The sequence below is a fragment of the Schistocerca piceifrons genome, chromosome 1 (assembly GCF_021461385.2).
Source record: "Schistocerca piceifrons isolate TAMUIC-IGC-003096 chromosome 1, iqSchPice1.1, whole genome shotgun sequence".
NCBI lineage: Eukaryota > Metazoa > Arthropoda > Insecta > Orthoptera > Acrididae > Schistocerca > Schistocerca piceifrons.
Window position 1 is genome coordinate 651,527,441 of NC_060138.1, and position 25,015 is coordinate 651,552,455.

Genomic DNA, 25,015 nt, shown 5'->3' on the forward strand with positions numbered 1-25,015 from the left:
ATAAGGTACACGATAAACATAACTCTGGGTGGTGGACAGAAATTTGATCATCCTTTCTCCAATATGAGTCTCCATTACGTCAGTAATTGCGATACCTTGCTAGAAGTATTACATGTACAGTCGCACAGCGTCGTTGCCGTAAAACTCTACCACAAACGTATGAGAAAAGCGTTGCCGGAAGGACTAGTAGGGCAGCAAGTGGGTGACGGGCGTCTGGGGAGCGCGCCGCGATTGGCTGTCGGCGGCGGGAGCGGCGCCGTAAAACAAGTGACGCGCGCTCCCGCAGGCACAGTGCCTGCGCCGCCACCATGACGTCGCTCAACACACAGGTACGTGCCGCTCCGCCGAGCGCGTGTGTCTAAACACGAAACATCGGGCGCAGAGTTACTGTCAGCCCTGACACTTTGCAGGTAGCGGTCCCCTCTGCCGTTCTCTACTGTGTAACGTGTTCAGTTCTGCAGTGGAGTTTAAATCAGTTAGATACGTAGATGTCAAAAGTGTTGCAGATGAAGAGCGTGTAACAGACGAAATGTTCGTTTCGTATGTGTTCCAGTGATATGAAAATGATTCTTAACACCACATAGTTTTCATTCCAATGGCGATAGATCCTCGGATGAAATGTCAGTGCCTACATTTCAGATTATAACCTCAAAGAGTCATGGTTCCATTCCCAACCCTTTCGTGACTTCGTGTGTATGACAAACTCGTGCAGCTATGTACGTTACACCTTGGATCTAGTTGGAGAAATGAGTTCATAGAATACAATTATGCCAACTATATAAACATTGTGACTTCCACGTAAGTTTTTGGGAAGATGACTCCATTATTAGTGGCAAGACAAGTATCATCATTACCAAAGTTTTACTTACCATAACAAAATTCTCTGCATTTAGATGCTTCGATCTTGCAGCGTTATTAAAGCTAATCTTTATGAAACTCTTCACAAATTGTCTGAACGGTGAAAGGAAGGTTCAAATACTCGCAGGTTTCAGGTATTCTGTTTCAATAGCATACCCTTCGCTTATTAAACAGAGAAGTTACTTGAAATGTTGAACTATGTTTTCGAATGAACCGGGAACTTATTTAATAGAGGAGCCAAATACAGTTTATAAAACGAAGATTTAGAAGCAGACATCCAGACATGAAGGTCACTTTGTAATCTTGTGTCTCTCCGAGAGAAATGACTCGTCATACACTTTCATTTCTTAGGACTCTGAAGAGAAGCACGTGAGTTAGGAATCCTATCGACATGTGTACGCTACAAATAGAAAATCTGAATTTGTATTACTGTCGTTTCTAGGATCATGTCTTGCATATGAGTTTGTTTACGTTTTAAACGTCAATTACCACCTAGTTTCTGATTCAGAGCCTAGAAACTGGTTACCAGACCACTCATTTAGTGATTGACTTCAGTGATCAGAGTAAACTGTCTGCTTCCAACAGAACCATGTCCAATAAGAATTATGCGTTGTGTAAGCCATCATTTCACTCAATGTCCGATATCATTGCATCTAGTCATTAATGTTATTTTTATAACACTTCTCCACGACTTAACAAAAGAATAATATTTTAAATGATCAATAAGTTCATCTCCTATAATTCTGCCGGAATTTGACAGTAGCAGCAGGTTGAAACTCCTCATTTGGTGTTAACTGCAAGCGAAGTAATCATTGTTTTCCTAAGAAGAATTTAAGTATCACGCACCATAACAGTACAGTTGTACAGTAATTTTGAAACATGTTGCAAAACTAGTTGTTATGCTATCGAATTTAGGCTCTATGAAAGGAAACAGGAACACCTAATTAATTTTACCCATGAGAAAGGAAACACTGAATATTATGTTATGCTCCTCACTGGTAGTGTCATTGGTCATGGCGCATCACGATTGACATTTTTCTAAGAATCTGATTTTATTTTTTTGCGTGCGCTTTTGCCAGGGAAGGCTCAGCCTTGCTTCACATTATTCTTAGCCAACCAGTGAAAATTACATTCGAAACAGGTGGAAATGTTGACAACATGAATTTTCTGTCTTCATTAACAATAAAATAGTGGGACTAGAGACGACAAGGGGGAGGGGAGGGGGCAGGGGGAACCCACAGCGGTATGCTTATGGGAAAGACCCGTGCACATGCGTTGTAACTCTTGACAAATCTTCTCCATTCGAAAAAGTAATATGCAGTAGCTGTGTTGCGACGGCTCGCTTGGGATGCGGTGATTTCATTTGCGGTCACGCTGCGGTCAGCAAGTTTCGTTATCGGTTTCCGATTAAGCGTTAACTGCGCTGGGAATCCTAGAGGAAAGATTGCAGTAATCAATAGTCACCGCACTGTTATTGCCAAGCAGTAAATGGACAAAATTCTGGTCACAATCGATCGTATTGTGGAAACTGTAAGTTCGCCGGAGAAAGGGAGTTTCTTGCTCTGTAAATAACTAAGCACAGGTGGCTCCACGCCGCTCTAAGACCCGGGAACGAGTTGACCATTGTTAACGGCTTGCGATAATGTCTCCTGAGAAAGTCACGTCGTCAGTTCTGGAGCGCTAGAGCTGCCATTCCGATTTCCCACAACATCTGAAATACTTATTGAAATATACCGGGCTATTATATCATAGTGAATGTTTTTTCTAGATTCGTAACGATTCGTAACCGTATATGGAGGACATCTTCAAAGTGGTTGTAGCTTCTGTAATAGAGCGGTACACACAGAGGAACGCTGCTAACTCATTTAAAACTACCTAACCGCGTGCTCCCGCACAGTGGCGTGACGTTACATGGGTTCAAAACTCGTGCATAGTAGCCCGTTGTCGATTGATGTCTGCTAAAGCCATCGCTCCATACTGCAGGGCTGGCACGCTTCTTTTTCAGGACCAGAACTCAGAGGGTGTTCAGTTTCACTCCCTTTTCGCTCTAAACAAAATTATTGTTGTGTTTAAAAAATAATGTAGCCTCCATATGCAGGATGTCCCAAGAGTAAGACGATATTCAGGGATACGACAGTAATGCTCATTTGTAGGAAAAAGCTTCATATGGACGTTTGCACCACTCCTAAAGGTTTCCGAGATAGAATACATTTTATGTGCATAGATTTGTGTGCATCATTCAATAAATTGTAAGGCTTACGCTAGTAAAACAGTTAGTAATAATTACAACACGCGTTTTACGAAGGAACAATTGAAAAGTACGTCGATCAAACCAACTATTCGCCCATGGAGCATTTTTGAACTCCACGAACGAATAAAACTTTCCTTACTCGCCTTCGTGTTGGCACGCATGCTTATCTCTTGCGGCATGTAGGCCCACCGGAATGCAGTATTCATGTTAACGTTCTGTTATTTTGTATACTGACAGCCGAGAAGCCTTTGGTCTATCGAGAGATTTACCCTCAACTTTGAGATAAGACGAAATAACAGCACAAAAATTGTTAACATTTTATGAACTCACGCCCAATTTAATTGGATGAAGCTTTTCATGTGTTTTTTAGTTGCTGGCTCGTTATTTTGTTCCGTGATCAACAAGCATTCTAACTGACTTCCACAGTTTGAACGTAAGACTACAGTTGCTGTACAGTTAAACATAAATGTTCGAATATCCTACCGTCAACGTCAATGTATTTGTGCACTTTTGGGAAAACATTTGTGTTGCCTGCCTGAGTACCTCTGCACGTCCCCTGACGAGGGTAACAGCGTCGCACTACCACACTCATAACACACCGTGGACAACTGCTCGTTCAGAGCGATAGTTTAATGGCAGAAAGACACTCCGAGCAAAGAGGCTGAAAGCAGCAAGACAGGATGGACTTGAATAAAAAGTCGAAGAGTTTGGTTTGGTAAGACACATACAGTCGTGCGTGCTACTAACCCGTTAGCAAATGTTCATTAAGTGCTTCCGAAAGATTTTGAATACTGCAAATGCCCATGCGGAGTTTTTGCTTCAAATGAGCGTTCCTATCATGTCCCTGAATATCGGCCATTCCTCCTGGGACACGCTGTATGTACAGCCAATTGTTGTGTACACTCGTGGCAATAGAGGTTATAAAACTCGACAATAATTTTATTCTGAAAGACAGGGTTGTGAACCTGTTACTGGAAATATATAGGTACCATTCTTTCACTGTGAGGCCACAGCAATAGTAGACGACAACAACCAACAAATGCCAATTGCGCTCGAGTTTTGAAAACATCTGACGTCACGGCTCTGCGCGAGAGCACTCGGAAATGAATTTTTTCCTCAGTCAGTAACGAGCCACGGAGTGAATCGGCCCGTTACAGAAGCTAGAACCTCCTTCAAGATCTTCTCTGTAGATGGGAATGTAACGTTTGGTTTCACCAAGATATTCGTTCCACCACCTTAAGACTAATTATTTCAATAGATGTAAAGTTTGCGTTTGTGAAAGTTCGCATTTTACAAAATGTAAAAATCGAATGATCATTATTGAAACATGACTGTTGTCTGTCTCATTGTACTGCGACGAATATTCAATTAATACAGGGTATATCAAAAATAATGTTCCGATTTAAAAACGATCATAACTATTATGTTATATGAGATATTTGCGTGAACAACGTACAGTTGGAAAGGGCAAATTCTCAAGTTTTACATAGTTCCCGCTAGGTAGCAGTAGTGTGCGTCCACTTCAGTTGTAGTAAAAATGGTGTCGGGACAACAGAAAGCGTTTTGTGTTCTATGTTTAGCGCAGTGCCGGACAGTAATAAACGTTCAGCGTGACTTTCGTACTAGGTTGGTGTGGATCCTCCTACAGCGAAGAGCTTAGACGATGGAATGAACAATTTCGAAAAACAGGATGTTTGTGTAAAGGCAAATCGCCGGGCCATCCCCGAGTGTCTGACACACACGTCGAACGCATCCGCCATAGTTTCACAAGGAGTCCGCAGAAATCCATTCGCCGTGCAGCTCGACAGCTCAAATGCCTCCGATGTTCGTCTGGCGTGTGTTGCGTCCACATTTACACCTGAAACCATACAAAATTCAGCTACTGCAAGCTCATCGTAAAGATGGCTAACAACAACGTGTGGAATTCTGTAACTCCGTCCTTGGCAAGATGGAGGATGATAGTTTTCTTCCACGATTAGTGTTTAGTGACGAGGCAACATTCCATTTAAATGGAAGAGTAAATCGTTATAATGTGAGAATATGGTGTACAGAACAACTACATGAAGTTGTACATGAGAGGGCCTCTACAAAACTTCATGTGTTTTGTGCAGTTTCACGGGAAAGGTGGATGGTCCATTTTTCTATTACTGGCCTCCAAGATCACCGAACTTGACTGTATTTTATTTCTTTTTGGGGTTTATAAGAGACTGTTTATGTGCCTGTGTCACCAACAACGATGAATGAACTGAGACGTCGCATAACAGCAGCTGTGTAAGCTGCAGTGTGGGAACAATTTGAATACTGCACTGGAATATGCCGTGCATCTCAAGGAGGGCATATTGAACACCTCTGAAAATGTATGAAGAAAACCTTTTTGAGTCTTCCGCTTACCAAAAACAAAATTCATTGTATATGTTTATTAGGTTCAGAAGTATCAGTAGACGTGTCAAATCGGATGATTCTTGTTGATACATTCTGTATTTCTGTATGGAGGTTTGGTAAGGGGGGGGGGGGATGAAGTAGACCAGATGTGTTACATAGTATGGAAGGTGAACAAGTGATCACAGCTTGTAATTTGTGTGTGTGTGTGTGTGTGTGTGTGTGTGTGTGTGTGTGTGTGTGTGTGAGAGAGAGAGAGAGAGAGAGAGAGAGAGAGAGAGAAAGAGAGAGGGAGGGAGGTATGTATGTTTCCGCTAGGAGTTTGTTTTATGTCAATCTATTAAGAGAGTTACGGAAGGCGTAGAAAAACAATCCTTTTTTATACCTTTCTTGCCCTTTTTATGATGATTTTCCGGGAAACATCACAGAAATACTTCATTTACATAAAAATTCTTTGGTTTATTCTACTGTAAAGAAGCTTATTCATTTACTTGTCAATCACGATGAAACTGCATAAGGTGAGCATTTCTGTTTTAAGTACAGCTCGTATCTTTCTTTCTACGGTACCATATAAAATGTGTGTATTGTTATGTGTTAATACGGATGAGAAAATTGGATTTTTTATGTAGCCATAAAAATATTATAGGGCTGTTACGCCGGGCTTCTGAACTACTCTGAATACACTCGCAAACTCGTTAACAAAGACGTCTCTCGCATACAGGCGAATCACAAACGCGTTGGTTGTAATAAAGGCTTCGCGCAAATTGGATATAATAAAAAGTCGGTAGGAATAACGAGCAATGGAGCAGTCGCCTGATATTGTGTTCTGTGTGCGCGTAAACGCTGTAAGCTGCAGGTCTGAAAATCTTGCGTGCGGTGTCCTAACAAGACTACGGAATACGTAGGGCTCATACAGGGTATTACAAGAATAAACGGACACACGTTGAGAATAAGTACTATGGTCCATTTCGAAAGGTCAACATTACATAACGTATTTTCTGTTTTCAGTTGTTTTCTTGTTAGCCAAGAATGGCAGTGGTGAAGATTAAAGTGCGTTAACAAGTACTTATGTATTGTATTTTATTATTAACTTTCCGTCCCAAATCATTCAAAATGCTAAGCACAACTTCAGTGCGTCTTGCACCATATACAGACAGTTGCTGTGTTTCATCGGAACTTGCGTCTGCATTCTTCTTTGTCGTGCACACTACCCGGTAAAATACGAGTAACAAATTACTCCGGCATTTTAAAATTTTGCCAGTAGGCAGCGGTCTTTGATCAAGCTGCGAACGTAAGGCCTACGGGTAATGGTCTAATGACAGTGATGTGTCCATATATTAACATCGTAATTATCGTTATTACGTATATGCAGTCATGAAAGCTATAGTTGGTGCACTGTGGCACTGATCGTGAGAGGTGCGTATGTGGCACATCTTGTGCCTAGTCATGCCCAGTAACTGTTCTCGAAGGAACATTCTACAAGTTCTTCGGTAAGACTGTTGTGTTCGATAATTGGATCGATGTGTTAGTTATCATAAGAATTACGACGGACATTAACTGACACACAGTTTGTGTAAATTTATCGAGGCGGGCTTCATGAGGACTACATCGACTGTCATCAAAGGATTCTACTATCATGGACAGCCGGCCGCGGTGGCCGAGCGTTTCTAGGCACTTCAGTCCGGAACCGCGCGACTGCTACGCTCGCAGGTTCGAATCCTGCCTCGGGCATGGATGTGTATGATGTCCTTAGGTTAGTTAGGCTTAAGTGGTTCTAAGTTCTAGGGGACTAATGACCTCAGATGTTAAGTCCCATAGTGCTCAGCGCTATTTTGGGGAAATGTTAATCGTACATGAAACACCTTCCTCTACATACTGTAAAGTCTTTTGCTGAGTGTAACTGCAGATATAGGGTTATTTATTGACTGCACATTAGATTTGCTACGTATCGTACTCATAAAGCCACAAGTAAAGCCCACTTCATGTTTATACACTCAACAAAAATTTTAAACATGTTAATAATTTGGCATAACTAATCCAAATCAAAACAATAAATCGTAAACAATGCAGTTTTGTGTAACCATGATTTAAGTATTCACGCAGGTAAATCAACGAACAGTAAAAGATCCGAAATAAATCATATCTCACTTTCATTCTCTCCCATTCGTATCAGCCCACATTTTCACGCTCTCATACGTCACAGGCAAATGATAAGTGTAGCCAAAAGTTGAGTATAAAGCTAATTAGCTACTGTTTTCAGTATGAGGGTGTTAATGGCACAATATGAACAGTTCGAAATTCAGTGACACAACGTTTCATCCGAATAGCCGATGTGCATACTAATTAACTTCACCAATTTGGAATATACTGGTGATGATGATTATCATACGGAAATAATTCAACAACAGCGCAAACAGGTCAGTTGCTGGGGACAAAAGTAAACGCTGAATGCCTGTAATATCAACGCGTAGAACTCTACTTTCAGAGGCAGCGAGTGACTTTACGTGGATGGTTCCGGGTAACTCACTTCCGAGAATGCCTTTTCCATAGCGAAAGCGGAATTACCACATCACCCCTGGCTGTTGCATAAAGGGTGATATACGCCTACGAAACTACGAGCGCCCCTCTCTCATTCGGCAGGAACTGGCGCGGTTAGGCCTGCTGGTCGACTTCAGCTACTAGCCTGTGAATGCTGATTACACACCCACAGCACCTCGGATAAATCTGCTCCTCGTAAAAGCTCTTGCCGGAATCCACCCTTCTGGCACACATATGCTGTGCGCTGGGTTTTAATAATGAAAATTTTCTCGTCTACGTATTTACAATATTTAGTTATTTCTAAAGCCAAGATTTTCAGTCCAGAAAATTTTCGAACGTTGAGTCAGTTTGCACAAAAATTGATAATTCCCCCACTTTCACTACTCTGTGTTACGTAACTGTAAGAAAATCATTATGCATATTAATTCTTATAAAAAATAGAAACAACAATCAATCACTTGTAATGAAGCTACTAATTTAGGACAAAAAAAACACTGCTACCAGTTTCGAATCAACAGGTTCATCATCAGACGGCATGTTTAAAATTAAACTCCGCCCACAGGCCCTGATGGGTCCATCGATACCGACAGACCGCCGTGTTATCCACCGCCATAGGGATCATTGAATGCGGTCAGCTCACCGCTCTCCAGATCGTTGTCAAGCTTCGTGACTTGGAGCACTGCTACTGGGCCAAGTAACTCCTCAGCTGGCATCATGATGCTGAGTGCACCCCTTTCCAGGCCTCCCGCCAAGAAAAAGTCCCTGATAGTACCTGCAATGCAATCGGGTAATCCACATGTCAGTCAACCGCGCTGACCAGTCAGCAACTAAGGCGGAATGTTTAAAATTAGATTTGGCTTTTCCTGTAAATTCAGTTTTCGATGTTTATTATTTTGATGAAAGTCGTAAAATACGATGGGTGCCCTACTGCGGCTGGACATAGCAATGAGCTACAGCTTACAAGATCTTAAAATGTACAAACTGCTGTATTTGTATATAAACATCCGGGTGGCCGAAATATTGTGCGGGACCGCTACGGTCGCAGGTTCGAATCCTGCCTTGGGCATGGATGTGTGTGATGTCCTTAGGTTAGTTAGGTTTAAGTAGTTCTAAGTTCTAGGGGACTTATGACCTCAGCAGTTGAGTCCCATAGTGTTCAGAGCCATTTGAACAATTTTTTTTTTTTTTGTGCGCGCGCGCACGAGTTTCGTGCTCTGTTTGCATCTTCAGATGTTTAAAAAGCGTTTGCAGTTCCACAGGTATATGAAGTTCAAAAGTAGTCAACAGTATTATCAAATGACTCAGTTGTAATCTGGGAAGGGTGTTTACGTTGTTTTAGTTCACTGATAGATCCAATTTTCTGCTGTATAGAGCCACCACCAAAAGGAACTTTCATCATAATTGAAAAAAGTCAGCGTCAATGTACAGCATAAGAGATACGCGATTTTAAAATTGAACAGTCGTCTGAGGACGAATCTGTCAAGTCGAAACCATTAACGGTGGCTTTTGTTTTTAGTAAATACTGTTATTGCTATTGGTTGGTTGCTGTTGTTAGATAATTCTAAGACTTAGCCTGTATCTGTATGCAGCCACAGTCTCACCATGTTGATTTTTGACTAAATAGCATCAAGTTCCTACATTTGGTACGAGGTGATCTAGTAGAATGCTCTTTAAGGCTGTTCGCAGATAATGTGGTTGTCTATAACAAAGTAGCAACGCCAGAAGGTAGTAACGATTTTCAGAAGGACCTCCGGAGAGCTGAAGACTGGTGCACGCTCTGGAAGTTGACCCTGAACGTAGATAAATGTAACATATTGCGCATATATAGGAAAAGGAATCCATTGCTGTACAACTACACTATCGATGACAAACCTGTGGAAACAGTATCTACCGGAAAATATCTAGGAGTAACTAACCCGAGCGACCTTTACTGGAATGAGCACATAAAAAATGAGAAAATTAGATGCCACACTCCGATTCATATGAAGAATTTTAAGGTAACTCACGCACGAAGGAAGGGGCTTATAGGACGCTTGTTCGATCGAGTCTTGAGTAATGTCCATCTATCTGGGATCCCTACCAAATAGGACTGATAGAAAAGATCCAAGGAACAGCGGTGCGTTTCTTCACGGGATCATTTAACCGGTGCGAGAGCGTTATGGAGTTTCTCAACATAATCGGCAAACATTACAAGAGAGGCTTTATGCAATAAGGAGAGATTTACTTTTCAGATTTAAAGAGAGTAGTCTCCTGTAAGAGTCGGACAATATATTACACCCTCCCACCAACCCCCCCCCTCCCCCCCCCAGATACATTTCGCTTAATGATCACGAGGAGAAAATTCGAGAAATTAAAGCCAATACAGAGGCTTACCGACATTCATTCTTCCCACGCGATTTTCTCAAGCGGAACATGGTTGGAGGTCTCAGTTAGTGGTACAAAAGTACCCTTCGCCACACACCGTTAGCTGGTTTGCGGTGTATGATGTAGATGAAGTTGCAGATGTGGCACGCCAGCACCGTACGGCGTCAAACATTAGAACGTCAGTGGTCACTTGATACTCGGAAACTTCAGGGATATTAGTCTAAAATATAGTGTTCTTACTTTGCTTCAATTCGCGTCTTTCACGAAACGCTAGGTAATGTCATTTGAATAAATTGTAGAATTCACTGTCTTCATCACATTTTCATTTGTGTGAAGAGGTAACTGGTTTCTGCTTTACAACCATCATCAGATCTGTAAGACGAAAATAAAATGAAGGAATTTGCGAAACATGAACATGGACCTATTATATACCCAAGGAAAATCAGTCAGCGAATTGCCTTGTAAAGGCAGGCAATGACGCAGATAACGTGTATTCGAAATTTTCCTTTTGTGTATCTGATGGCGGTTGTAAAGCCGAAACCAGTTGCAGGTTCAGATAAATTAAAATATGACCAAAGCTATGAATTCTACGATTTACTGAGATACCAGCGTCACCGCTCTCCTCGAAAGATCAAAGCGACCGCTTTTCACATTGTGTGAATCCATATTTGTGATAACATGATACGTCTCGATTCTTTTCTGTTTACAATGATGACCCAAGGATCACTTTTCTCAGAAAAAATGATTATTTACGATTCATTTAATTGGTCACACATAATCGAAGAGTAGTAGTACTAGCTGCACGATGAAATGAAATCAGAGATTCTTTACTGCAAATTTAAGAGAAGTATTCAGTGGCTCTGTTCTGAACCTGAAAGAAAAGACCTTTTAAAGCAGTGACGTAAATGCAGGAGTGCTATCTCCTGCGTTAGTCTTCCTCACTTCTCTGCATTAACGTGACCTTTGTATGGTTGTTTTTATAACTCCTTATTTTAGAAAGCAGCACAGCAATCGTGTTGTATGCTTCTGCTTTGATGATCTTGACACTACAAAACGTATGAAGCGACGAAGACTTCCCAGCCGTCGGTGAACAGCTGGGAATTTCAAGGTTACGGCCCCCGCGTGTTGTCTCAAGATGCTCGGGAAAAGGGAGAGGCCCGACATCCGGCTGCGTACCCATCATCTGCCGTCAAAATATTTTCACGCCTCAACGGGAGCGCACGAATTTTCCTTCCACAACTTGAAATACATACCGTTTTATGTGGCATGGCATTTCGTCAGAACATTAATGACACGAAGCAAATAAGCGCAATAACCAACAGAGACACGTATCAGCTTTAAATGTCTGCTCTGGTTCGGTGAAACGGATATAGCTCTTTAAGTAAGTATTACAAAATTTTCATATTACCAGAGTTTTGGGAACTGCCTCTCCGTGAACCGGAATTAGATCCCTGGGAAGATTATCACTCGTTACTAGCAACCCGTCCTTGTGTGGTTTGCCGGCCGAAGTGGCCGTGCGGTTCTAGGCGCTGCAGTCTGGAACCGCGAGACCACTACGGTCGCAGGTTCGAATCCTGCCTCGGGCATGGATGTGTGTGATGTTCTTAGGTTAGTTAGGTTTAAGTAGTTCTAAGTTCTAGGGGACTAATGACCTCAGAAGTTGAGTCCCATAGTGCTCAGAGCCATTTTTTGTGTGGTTTAATTTATTAATGAACCGTTCCACAGGCTTGTTTTCCGATGGTTGAAACCGTTAGTTACAACATAGTGTTGCATTAAAACAACGGATCCACCTCCATGGGCTAAGTCAGTAATTAGGAGAAAAACTAGTTTCGTAACCTTCCTCATCAGAATATGCGTAAACGTCCATTATAAAAACCTAAAGTTTTCTCAGAGAGTGAAGGCACTTAACACTGTACACAATGATGCGTTCATATGGCGGAAGCTTTCAGACCGGTACCCTGTTTGATGCTTTACGAGAAAGGCAGGCTTTGTGATGTTACCAGTTTTCTCCCATATGGGTTATAATCATCAGCAAGACCAACAGATACCCTAGCTTGATGAAATATCATAGAATGTGCCAGGAATACTCTTGATAATGAGTCAAAAGACTGAATGCTATTGGACCGCACACAGGTGTAGTTCAGTGCCAATGTACCAGACCGTTACTGAAATCTTTGTACGTGATAGCATACTGCAAAAACAATTTTTTTTTTCATTTTAGACCAAAATGAGGACATTTAAAAATCAGAAGGACGTGAATTCAAGCCATTCATATAACTTTGAAAATTTTGTGTACGACGAATACTGAAGGAATACAGAACTTTGTAGTGCGGGCAACTACAACTGTTAAACTTCCTAATGAATGGAAGCAAAACGAACCGCAAAACTGCTGTAATTCTTTGTCACGAACGGTTTTGCTGCATTAAAACAGTATTCTCAGGTGAAAAAAGTGTCACGTTAGCGCACCAATACGACCACAACGTTCGTAGTCGAAAGTTAAACATTTGAAGAGGGGAAGTTGTCAAATTAAATAAAACAGGACATCGGCGAGAATAATGCAGTAGCGTACCTGTGTTCTTTCCAAGGGTACAGAATGGAAGGTGGTCAGGCGTGTTCTTCCACACTTCAGGGTTTCATTTTTGACTATGAACGATGAGGGTGTCCTGGTATGCTAATGCAGGACTGTTTTTACCTAGGCATGCTGGTTTAATGCAGCGAAATTGGTTGCGACAATAAAGAAATCACCAATTACAGCTACCTTGCGGTTCGATTTGATTCCATGTATACTGAAGTAATACGTATCAAGTTCACAACAGTGTACCCAGATACGCTCAGTAGTATCAGGTTCACAACAGTTCATCCAGATACGCTCAGTAGCTACAGAAAGGCACCAAGTGGGCAGTTCGATTTCAAGCAGCGTTTCTTCCTCTAACAGTGGCGACTTTTCGCTCGTCCCACAATGAAGTCCTGGATTACAGCATCTCATCATTCTTTGCAGCAATCACCTTCTTCCGCTGCATCGAATCAAATCATCGGCTGCACACTACTACTAGTCAATAAAAAGCTGTTTCATAAATTACACAGTAAGAGAAACAGCTGACTAGAGATTTCTTGTCACTAAGAATACGTTGCATACACAGATATCCATAAACATCACAAAATAACGTTATTCTAGCCCACCTGTAGCAGACACGACACAGCGTGAATGAAAGAAAAGTCATAGTTACAAACAAGGAATTTATGTTCGAATTTACAAATACGGTCTTAGACAAAGAAAGGAAAACTACGCCCCACGAAGGAATTATCCGAATTGGAAGGAAATCTGTAATTGTAATGTAGAAGAACATACAAACAAATGAGTGCAATGTCAGAAAAAATTGGATGATGTATTCTAGAGAAAGAGCTTCACAAATTAAGCAAGTCAATCACCCGTTGCCGGCCGGTGTGGCCGAGCGGTTTTAGGCGCTTCAGTCTCGAATCGCGCGAACGCCACGGTCGCTGGTTCTAATCCTGCCTCGGGCAGGGATGCGTATGATGTCCTTAGGTTAGTTAGGTTTAAGTAGTTCTAAGTTCTAGGGGACTGATAACCACAGATGTTAAGTCCCAGCGCGACTGCTACGGTCGCAGGTTCGAATCCTGCCTCGGGCATGGAAGTGTGTGATGTCCTTAGGTTAGTTAGGTTTAAGTAGTTCTAAGATCTAGGGGACTGACGACCAAAGTAGTTACGTCCCATAGTGCTCAGAGCCATTTGAACCATTTTCTGTTAAGTCCCATAGTGCTCAGAGGCATTTGAACCAATCACCTGTTGATCCACCTGTATTCCTTTTGCGAACATTTACTCAGCTTCACGTTATTGGTGGAGTTGTTGAATTTCTTTCTAAGGGATATAGTGCCAAATTTTGTCCAATTGGCTTTTTGGATCATCAAAATCCCGAGCTGGTTGGAGGGCCCTGCCCATAATACTCCAAACTTTCTCTTGCTGATCAAGAAAGGGTTTGACAAATATGAAGGAAGCAGCAGATACTCTCGCCTCCAGCGAGCGGGCATTATCTTATTGAAATGTAAGGGCAACAAACTTGAGCGTAGAGTATCACCTACGTATCACTGTGATGTAAGGGTGCGACGGATGACAACCAAATGAAATGAAATGGCTACGAAATGAAATGGCACTCTGGACCATCACTCACTGCTGTCATGCCGTATGGCGGGAGACAGTCTCCTACCGGCGTCTTGGGCGTATCTAGGAATGTCCTAGCTGGTCATCGGGGTCATTTCGAAGCGGGACTCATCAAAAAATACAATCCTTCGTCAGTTAATGACATTCGAGGCCGAATGCGCCCGACACCACTGCAAACGGGCTTCTTGGTGCAGAGAGGTCGAAGGTAGTCGGCGCAAGGGGAGCCGTGAGCTACACCCCCATTCTGTGACTGGTCCTTGTGGTCACTAAAGCACCACTTGCTCATCGAATCAGTGATAATGATGAATCCGGGGCCATGGGTTCCTCTCTGACCATTGTTCTGTCCTCACTTTCTTCGCCTCTCTAGGTCGACATCTTGCTTCTTGAGCTTGTGTTCGGCCATGGTTAACACATTCTTACCAACATCGTTGAATAGTGGCCTAGCTCCTATTAAAATATCGAGCGACTCGCTATTACTCTAACCGGCTTCTTTGAGTCCATCCACATGTCCTCTCAGAAATGCGGACATCTGCATATATTGCTGACGCGCCTATCTGAGAGGCGTAGTTACTGTGCGACTCAGTACACGCAATGAAATTCGCAAAGGCTTTATCTCCTAGTATCGATCTGTCCCCTGTTTTCTGTTTTTGGTAGGTGCTCGGTGAAAATACGCTAGAGCTTCAAACATTCATCCATCTTCCATCAATATTTACAGTATTGTACTTTCCGTCGATATCTATATGTACAACAGTTTGTGACCAGTTTGCGTAACTCTTCGAGGTGCGTCGTTTCTTCTGTCTTAGAGAGAATACGAAGTGATGTGCCAGTTTGGCATTGCACATGTAACATGACTCAGAAATGGTTCAAATGGCTCTGAGCACTATGGGACTTAACATCTGAGGTCATCAGTCCCCTAGACTTAGAACTACTTAAACCTAAGTAACCTAAGGACATCACACACATCCATGCCCGAGGCAGTATTCGAACCTGCGAACGTAGCAGCCGCGTGGTCCCGGACTGAAGCGCATAGAACCGCTCGGCCACAACGGCCGGCCGTAACATGACTTCTGACTACGCCAAGCGACAGTACGGAAGTATTCAATATCTTCTTGCCTAAAATTATAGAAAAGAGGGAGAGAGACAGAGAGAGAAACTCACTAGCTATAATTTTTTTCAGGGCGTAACGCATGTAAGTAATAGGAGAACAAACCAGGGCGTGGTCAGAAAAATGACTGTGTTAAATGCTTTCCAATATGCAGTGTACAGTGGGTTTAGATGTATGTGTTTAAATGTCATAGATTATTATAACATCCATCAGTTTCTTTATCAATAAAGCATGGGAAGTGACGAAGGAATTTGTCTTCTATCCACATCTACTCACTAGTGTAAATTTCCTTCTCTCTCTCTCTCTCTCTCTCTCTCTCTCTGTCTCTGCTCCAAGGTCTTCATTTCTTTCAAAGCTCAGATTACGCCCAACCCACCCTAAGACACCTCATAATGATGATTAAATGGAGGTAGAATTTTATGGAACTTTTTAATTTAATTTCTAGTTGTTTGGTTACCTCATATGTCTTGCTACTACAAGTGTCGATTGAACATTACTCTGAATTATCCTAACGAGCGGGGTAGCGCTGTGGTAAGCACACTGGATTCGCATTCAGCAGGACGACGGTTCAAACCCGCGTCCTGCCATCCTGATTTAGAATTTCCGTGGTTCCCCTAAACCGCTTAAGGCAAATGCCGGGATGGTTCCGTCGAATGGGCACGGCCGCTTTCCTTCTCCATCGTTCCCTAATCCGAGCTTGTGCTCCCTCTCTAATGACCTCGTCGTCTACAGGATGTTAAACACCAGTCTTCTCCTCCTCGTCCTCCTCCTGAATGATCCTGAGCTTGATTGTCTTGCTCAGCACCATCCATTCCAGGTTGGAGATAGTTCTGTGAAGAATACTCAAGCTTTGTTTGTACTTTACGTCTTTATTGGCAAGTGCATATGGCAATGACACTACTAAGATAACGAAAATCTATACCCATAATTATCTACATTGACGAAAATGGAGAGTTTTACAACAAGGATGTCTTGAGTTAATGGTGCGAAGGTAATATCCAGTATTTCCATAACTATTCGCATGTCGAATAAATCCTGTGTGCAATGTTATTTTCAGAAAGTAAAAACGTCATTCCTACTGATGGAGGAAGGTGTAAGTCCGTGATGGCTGTTGGGCGTGTCTAAAATTAAAGAAGTGAACAAATGTTCAGGGAAATTCAGTAATACGGAAATACAGTTCAGAATCAATAGTAATGTACATAGCTACAACATTAGGAGAATGGATGATCTTCACAGTTCTGGGTGGGGCGCGATAGCTTTACGCCGAACGAACAGTTGGCTGTTGTGCAATGGCTGCAGAAAGGCTGGTCTCGAACTCAGAGCAAGAGTGTCGCTGGATGAGCAGGCACAGATGCTTCCAGAAGAACTGCACCACGAGGAGATCGTAGCATTGTTCCACTGCCTCTATTGAATAGGACTACGACAACAGCTAAAATCTGGACAGTGTGAGACAGCGAACTGTCGGGAACGTGTAACTGGAAGCTGGGTTGAATTCTCGTGTTATGACGAAGCGTTTACCACTGACATCTTGCCGGCCGCTGTGACCGAGCGGTTCTAGGCGCTTCAGTCCGGAACTGCGCTGCTGCTACGGTCGGAGGTTCGATTCCTGCCTCGGGCATGGATGTGTGTGATGTCCTTAAGTTAGTTAGGTTTAAGTAGTTTTAAGTCTAGGGGACTGATGACCTCAGATATTAAGTCCCATAGTGCTTAGAGCCATTTGAACCTTTTTTTTTGTGACGTCTTACCACGGACTACAGAGACCTGAGTGGTGTACAGCCAAGGTTAATTTGGACATCTGAAATTGTGTGTTGTTCAGAGATGTCGCGATTCTGTTTGTGACAGTCAGATCGACGCTAACGCAGCGCAAGGACATGGCGAAAAGTCGCCGAAAGGACCCATTCTCACGCGTTAACTCCTGAAGTGCTTGAATCGTGATTGTAGGGGGCTGTTGAATAATATAACAGAGCTGATTTAATAGCTGTTCAAGGTAGGCTGAATCCTCTGCTGTCATACACTGCTGTCATACACTTCACGATGGACAAACAGCACATTCTAGCAAGATAATGGAAGTCCTCACACTGCAGTTCACGCCACAGACTCCTTGTGGAGTGTATGGATCCTTGACTGACTTATCTAGCCCCTTGATTTGTCTTCTATAGAGCATCTCTATGATGCAGTGGGACGACATATACTTGCATAATACTCTTCAAAGAGCAGTCTTTACGACTAACACAGCATGTGTCTCGGGCAAGACGTGAAATTCTTCAAAATGACATTCAGTGCTTCGAAGAACGAATTTTTCGTTCAGCAGCGTAATGAGCACTGATTAGAAACTAATGTGCCCTGACATGAAACTTCCTAGCAGAAGACCTGTGCCTTTCGCGGGCATGTCACCTTTCGTTTTTAATAGTTGAAAACTTTATTTCCAAAAGACTAAGCTACGTGATCACGCCTCACGATACATCCTCACAGCTTGTACTTCCGCCAGCATCTCATCTCCTACCTTCCAAATGACGTAGAGTTTAATTTGCAAGGAAGTTCCTATTTCACGGCACACTGCAGAGTGAAAACATTCTAGCCCCGAAAGGCATACAGGAGAACTTCTGTGAGGTTTGAAATGTAGGGGGTGACGTGCTGGTGGAAGCAAAGCTTCAAAGGTTGGTTGCATCAAGTCTGTAATGGATACAAGAGTGTCTTCATGCCATTTTGGGACCACATCTCCCACTCATGTTGGTGATGAACACCAGTTCAGAACGGAAGTTTACACGTTTAATACCTGTTATCTTATCAAAAACTCCATTCCATAAAAATCGGACTGATGCTTCATGCTCTGTTTTCCAGTAGTGTATATTATTACAAATAATCAGAAAAGTGTCACTTCTCCATACTTTGATCGGAGCATTGCTATCCGTGTTGTAGCAGATTTCGAGCACCGAAACAGGGCGCCTGTTTGTTGACCTGCCTACAGTTTCCTCGAGTTGAGGAAGTGCTAAACCATGTCGGTTCCAGGAAGCGAAGGACACCGGTTCAGCATGTAGCAATCACGGAGCACTGAGGACAGGGACGGTCTTCCTGCAGGCGACGGGTACCTCTGGAGGAAGCTGGAAGCTCCTGGGGCACAGATAAGGGCGTGACTTGCTGGAACGACCGCCGGGGCCGCCTGGAACGGCTCCAGGCGCACACGGTCCGTTACTCCAGCAACTTACGAGCAGGTCGGCCGCGGCCCGGCTGCGCGCACACGGTCGACTCTGGCCTGCGATGGGGGCCGGCCGAGATCCCGCCGGCAGTCTTTACTGGCTGCCGCCGCCTCACCTGGGTTTGTGGCCGGCCCTTGCTTCGCCGCCGATGCTCCCACCTACGGCGGATGCCGCCTTCCTACCGTGGGTTCCCAGCGTATGACCGCAATAGACTCTATATTGTTGCAGTACTGCTGGCCGTCTCCGACGGCACTGTAGGCAAAGCAAGAAATAATAATCCATTTCGCAGCACTCGTTGGACAATACCAGTAATTGGTAACCATTTTAGCGCGTTTTTATTAAGTCACTTCCTTGTTTGTCCGCCTGCTAGGTACAAAATCTGCAGTTGTTGTTAAATTATCTTCCTGTTGAACTAGGGTCTTGAAATTTTAAACTTAGCTGACAACTGTATGACAATGCAGCATTAGCTCACATTCTTGTCTGGTGTGTGTCGGACGACAATTTTGTGTTCCACTGCCTGTCGCCCTTTTCTGGATCCAGTCCCAAATGATTCACAGGAAGGACAATTGCTAGTAATCATCCGTGTGAGCTCGAATCTGTCTAATTTTTAGCTTCACGGTCTTCTTGTGTGGTACACATAAGAGGAAGTGAACTCAAGTGAAGAGGAACTGAAATAATTCTAAAATTTAGCATACGTCTCCGTTCTTATCTTACCGGAATGTTTGAAATACACTTAAAAATTTCAGTCACACTAGACTACAAACCAGAAATTAATTATTTTAATAAAACTGAATTTTTGGTATTTCAGGTCTCTAAATCAATCTAAAAAGTTTAAAATGATTTCGCCTAGATGTATACAGATTCCAAACATCACACAGATAGTCCTAAAAGTTCGTGATTGTCAGTTTTCAGTAATATTGGAGCTAAGTACATTGGGCACATGCAGTACACAACTGATGCATGAATAATTTTCGTTTTAAATTCTACAAGTATTTTCATAGCTATTAAAAATTCAAAATCACAAATTTTCACGGATTTGTATGAGATTAGGAAACTGTATGGCGCTAGGAAAAATTATTTCATACTTTTTGTTCGCTTCATAAAAGTGGTATCTTAAACATACATTTTATTTAAATGTTTGTTCTTGTTATGAAAACACTATTTAAATGAATCATTTGATTCAAAAAATTCTTTGCTGAGCAAGTTGACTTGGCATCCCACTTCCTTTTCTTGGCAGAGTTCTGATATAGGTTACAACATGAACGGTTGTAAACTAGCTTTTCCACCAAGTCATCATATGTTGTGTCAAATTCTATCGCTCCCTGTCTGTATCCAGCAAAGTGGCTGATCAGCCTGTTAACCGCAGAGGTCTGTGTGTAACGTATCTTTCGTGGCCGAATCGTTAGTCTCATTTAGTATCTAATGTCGGCCTTAAAACCGTTTCCAGTGTGTAGGATACGCGGCATTTCTCCAGCCTGCAGATGATGGGCCCCACTTTCGATAGTACGAAATTAGTGGTGATGCGATCCTACAGCGCTGCCCTAAAGGCCTGTCGACTCTCGAAAATTGCACCTAACAAAAGGTCCGTGAAACCGAGAGTTCAGTTTAATGAAAGTGACTGGCTGAAATTATGGACAAATCGAAATAAGCGTATAAGCTAAATATGATGCTATTGTGTAAAAAGTGTACTATCCAATTGGGACCGACCGACCGCCGTGTCATCTTCTACCAATGGAAGAACACGGTGTCAGCGCACCGCTCTCATGGCCGTTGTCGGCTGTCATGACTTTAGAGCCGCTACCTCTCACTCAAGTAGCTCCTCAGTTGCCATCACGAATCGGAGTGCACTCCGTCCCAGTCCTCCCACCAAGGAAAATTCCCTGCCAGTACCGAGAATCGAACCAGCGTCCACCGCATAGAAGTTAGACACGCTAATCACGGCGCTGCGGTGGCGGACATTTCTCCACAAAGGGACACGGAATGTGGAAATTAGAACTCAGATTAAAAGAAGGTTAATTTTTACTGTAATTATTATTGTTCCTGTTTTACCATTTCAAACGGAGGTCACATAGAGCTCCGAGAACACATAAGGACTGTTTCTTTTTTTTTTCCTGCGGTAATAACGGCGTCATCATTGCTTGCGTTTTGTCCAACTACTTCTGCCATTTGAATCGAATAAACGAATGAACTTTTTCTTAGCAGAAAAGCAGTTGTGCTCAACAAGGGTAGCTTCGCCAGTGCTGTTCTGCTTCGTATGTCTCCAGTGTTGTATTATTTCATTCCAAGACTCGCCAAGCAATGTCCTTGATGGAAGCAGTATAATCGTTGCATAGTGTTTGGTAAGACCCTTTTTTGAACCGTTTACGTTGAAGTTCCCCGAAAATCTGTGTTACACATCTGTAACTGCTGCAACTATCTGTTACGATCGATCCATCGTGCGTCTGGAGTTGTTCAACATCTGCAGCACACTTGGCAAGGTGACAAAGCAGTAGAACAGGACTGTAGCGTTATTTGCACTAAGGTCCTCTATGTGGCTTCTCTAAGAGAAGCGCTGCCTATTCTCACGGACTTCCCAACAAATATGTTGGTAATCCTGCGTTCACTACTACTGACTTCATGTAACTGTAGCATTTAATATAGCCTCGTACTGTTCCTCCTCGGAAGTTAAAGGTTGATGCACCTTATCGTGTGCATTAATAATAAGTGATTCTTTCACTTATTTATGAACGCTGTAGTAACACATTCACGTGAAACCGAATTACATAAACTGTACTGCAGTTTCATTAAGGGCATTAATTCTGCATTCGTTCGTTGAGGGGAGACGATTATAAACTTATCAGGAGACCCATTTAATCCTACTAAAACACCCTCTCCTCTTCACTCCCAAGCACAAACAAAACTACCTTCACAGTCAGTAGTTAGCGGATATTTCAATGCAGATGTCTTAAAAGGTTCTAACTGGGGAAATGAACTAAAATAACTATTTGGCTGCTTCATTCGATTCAGTAGTCAGTTTTTGAAATCGTTGCAGCAAGATAGCAGGATCCTGACAACATTTTTAAAAATAGGCTCAGGCTGAAACAGTTGTCCAGTAGTTAACAGAACATCTTCTTATAACGCAAATTTAATGGAAATAAACAATTGTCATGCATGTTCATACAAACCAATCAAGCTTATTAATCACACCAGTTCATAGTGTCTTAAGAATAAGATAAAACTGTGCTATAGTGAAATGTAATTCATTCAATACCAAACTGGAGTCAATAAAAGAAATAAGTCATGGATAACTACAAGAATTAATAAATTATATAAGAGGTAAAAGGAAATTTATTTGAAGGTTAGAACAGGTCGAGATCCGACATTTCTTGCATCTTACAAAAAACACTGTAAAGTCCTTAAAATGTCCATAAATATGCACTTCATCACGGAAATTAATAACGTAGACAGTAAGTTTATAACTGTACTGGATGCTGTGAAACGCGACAAAGGGCAACCAATCAGTGCAGAGGGCACTATCACAATTAAACTGAATGACGGGGCTGTGACTGATAATTCACGGTTGCTAGTATTTTTAACGGTTACTTTCTTATTGCAGGTTCATAAATAGGAATAAATGGTTCAGTTGAAGAGGCCAGAGAGCATATTAAAATGTCATTCCCGAGGCTTTAATCAATTAGAAGAAGCACCAACATCTTTCGTTGAAGTTAACAGAATTATCAAAGTTCCTATGATGTTGATGGAATTTCCAACACAATTCTGAACAGTTTTTCTAATTTGATAAGTAATGTCATGTAATGTCATTAGTGATCTATGTAATACATATATGCCAGTGGGCACAGGGAATTTTTCTAGACAGTTAAAATATGCCATTGTTAAATATCTTTGTACGAAAGGTGATAAAAAAGACTTAAGAATAATTTTCGTTGATTTCATTACTGAGATTTTCCTCCAAATTTTCGAAAAAGTAATGTAGCCAGAAGTAACTTCACATTTAAATAGAAACAGGTTACGTATATAAAATTTTGGATTACAGAGGGGTCGATCGACTGGGAATGATGTTATACATGCGTTAAATAATAAAATATCACCACAGACAGAGAGGTGAATATCTTTCATGGTGGCGTTACAACCAATTCTGGCCTCCCTGTCCTGAATTACATCATGGTTATAGGACACATTTATTCCCATGGAATCGAACATGATAACAGATTCACCTGTTGGTGTATTTAGTGATCTTTTCAACAATTTTGATAGCTTAGATAATATTACTCTCTCAGAAAAACTTAAGTTTTCTGGAGCTGATGGCTTTCAAACAACTAGTTTGAATAACATTTAGCAAACAGGACGTAAAATGTTGTACTGAATAATTCACTCAATGCTGGAAAGAGAAAAAAAATTTTGTGACGTGAGACATGACAAGGGCGTCCCACAAGGATCAGTTTTGGATCCACTCATATTCGTTATATATGCATATCCACTTGAAATTCATCAAGCAGAATTGATAGTTTTTCCAGACAATACTAGTGTTGTAATAAATCCCACAAGAGAAAACAATAGAAGACAGTCGTTAATGGCATGTTTCAAAGTATAGTTCAGTGATTCTCTGAAAAGGGATAATTCCTCATTTTTTAGAGAACACTGTACTCAGTTCACTAGACGCAAACAGAATGATACCACCAACTGATATGGCACGTCAACAGAAGACTGTGAAGAGGGCAGAATGATTTAGGTTTTCGAATATACATACTAATGAGCATCTAAACTTGCAGATGCATATTACTGAGCTGCTCAAACAATTAAGTTCCGCTACCTTCTTCTTCTTCTGTCTGTCCATTAATGGAGTGTTGCGACCACACAGTGCATTTTTATTCTATGAATCGCAGTATGAAGCACTTGGTTTGCACTTTGTAAACCTGTCTAGTTCTTTATGCTATCAAACCAAGATATTATTCTCCGGACAATTTTGTTCTACCAACCTCCATGTTCCCTTCTATTATCAGCTGTGGAAGGTTATACTTCGTGTTTGGTTTGATACGTCGTAGGTATGCAATTTTTTTTAAAAAAAAGGTTGTTAATTTTTCTCGCTGTTTGTGCATGCATCTCAATACTTCGATGACAGTAATTCTTGCTGTCCATGGTATTTAAGCATTCAGTGGAATATCCACATTTCAAAGACCTCAGTCTTCCTTGCTACTGGTCCAGCTTAAGTTTAGGTATGTATTTGTGAGAAATTTCTTGAATTTCATGAAAGCGTTAAAGGCGTTCTCTAAGCGACATTTTATCTCCGCGTCTGATCTCCAGTGTTTCGCTCTTGTGTAACTGCAGGTCTTGGAAAGAAACGAATGAATGTCATGACGTATTTTTTGCATATTTCCACTCAGTAATGACTAATAGAATAGTTCTCGTATCTCGTCACTTACAAAGAAAGTGCTGGGTGCACAAGAACTACCAGTAAGAGTAATGCGTCTTGCCAAATTGTGTAATCTGGACAGCAGCTGTTAGATTCTGACGTGCTAAGGACCTGCGACCTGTCTTTGAGGTCTCCTTGACGTTAGCTTACACTACAAAAAAGCAAGACCACATGCTGTTCTGACGTACCTCGAGGGTGTTCAACTGCTGGTATGACGACACGTTCTCCAGATCCCTTACCCATTGAAAACGTCTGGTCATGGATTGCCAAGACCCTGGAACACCATCACTAACCAACGAAGACGGTTAACTAACTCTGGCACAGAGGTGAAGCAGAACGAAAAGACAAGCTCCGTTCGACATGATACCCAGCCGCATTTGATGATGCTTCCAAAGTTGGCAGCTCTGTGTAGCAAACAGCATCGCATCCTGTATGCTCCCAAATCACCTAAAAATTTAATCGTGTATTCTTGCTATTATACTGTGCACGCACAATAAGTGAAATTTCATTAGTTTCTTTTCTTATTGTCTCAGCGCCAGCAATGACGAGATAAGCACTCTCTCCAGCAGCTCTGTCCATCTCACTCGAGGGTGTACACTGGTGTGCACAGCTTAGGGACGGAGGTAACTTTTGCATGATGTGTCTCTGGCTAGTAAAATGGCTAGATGAAACTTGAACCAAACAAAGACAGAATTTCTACAGTATATTACAGAAGATAACTGAAAGAAATGCGCAA

The 25,015-nt window shown here is 42.1% G+C and overlaps 1 protein-coding gene across 1 annotated transcript in view; it reads left to right on the forward strand.

Annotated features, from left to right (window-relative positions):
• Window positions 1-304: 304 nt before the first annotated feature.
• The window catches only part of LOC124787137 (glucose dehydrogenase [FAD, quinone]-like), a 204,024-nt gene continuing 179,313 nt past the window's right edge, over window positions 305-25,015 (forward strand). Inside the window, exon 1 of the mRNA XM_047254316.1 lies at window positions 305-329. Coding sequence (XP_047110272.1) covers window positions 309-329 — 21 coding nt within the window. The 5' untranslated portion in view covers window positions 305-308. The remainder of the gene's footprint in view (window positions 330-25,015) is intronic.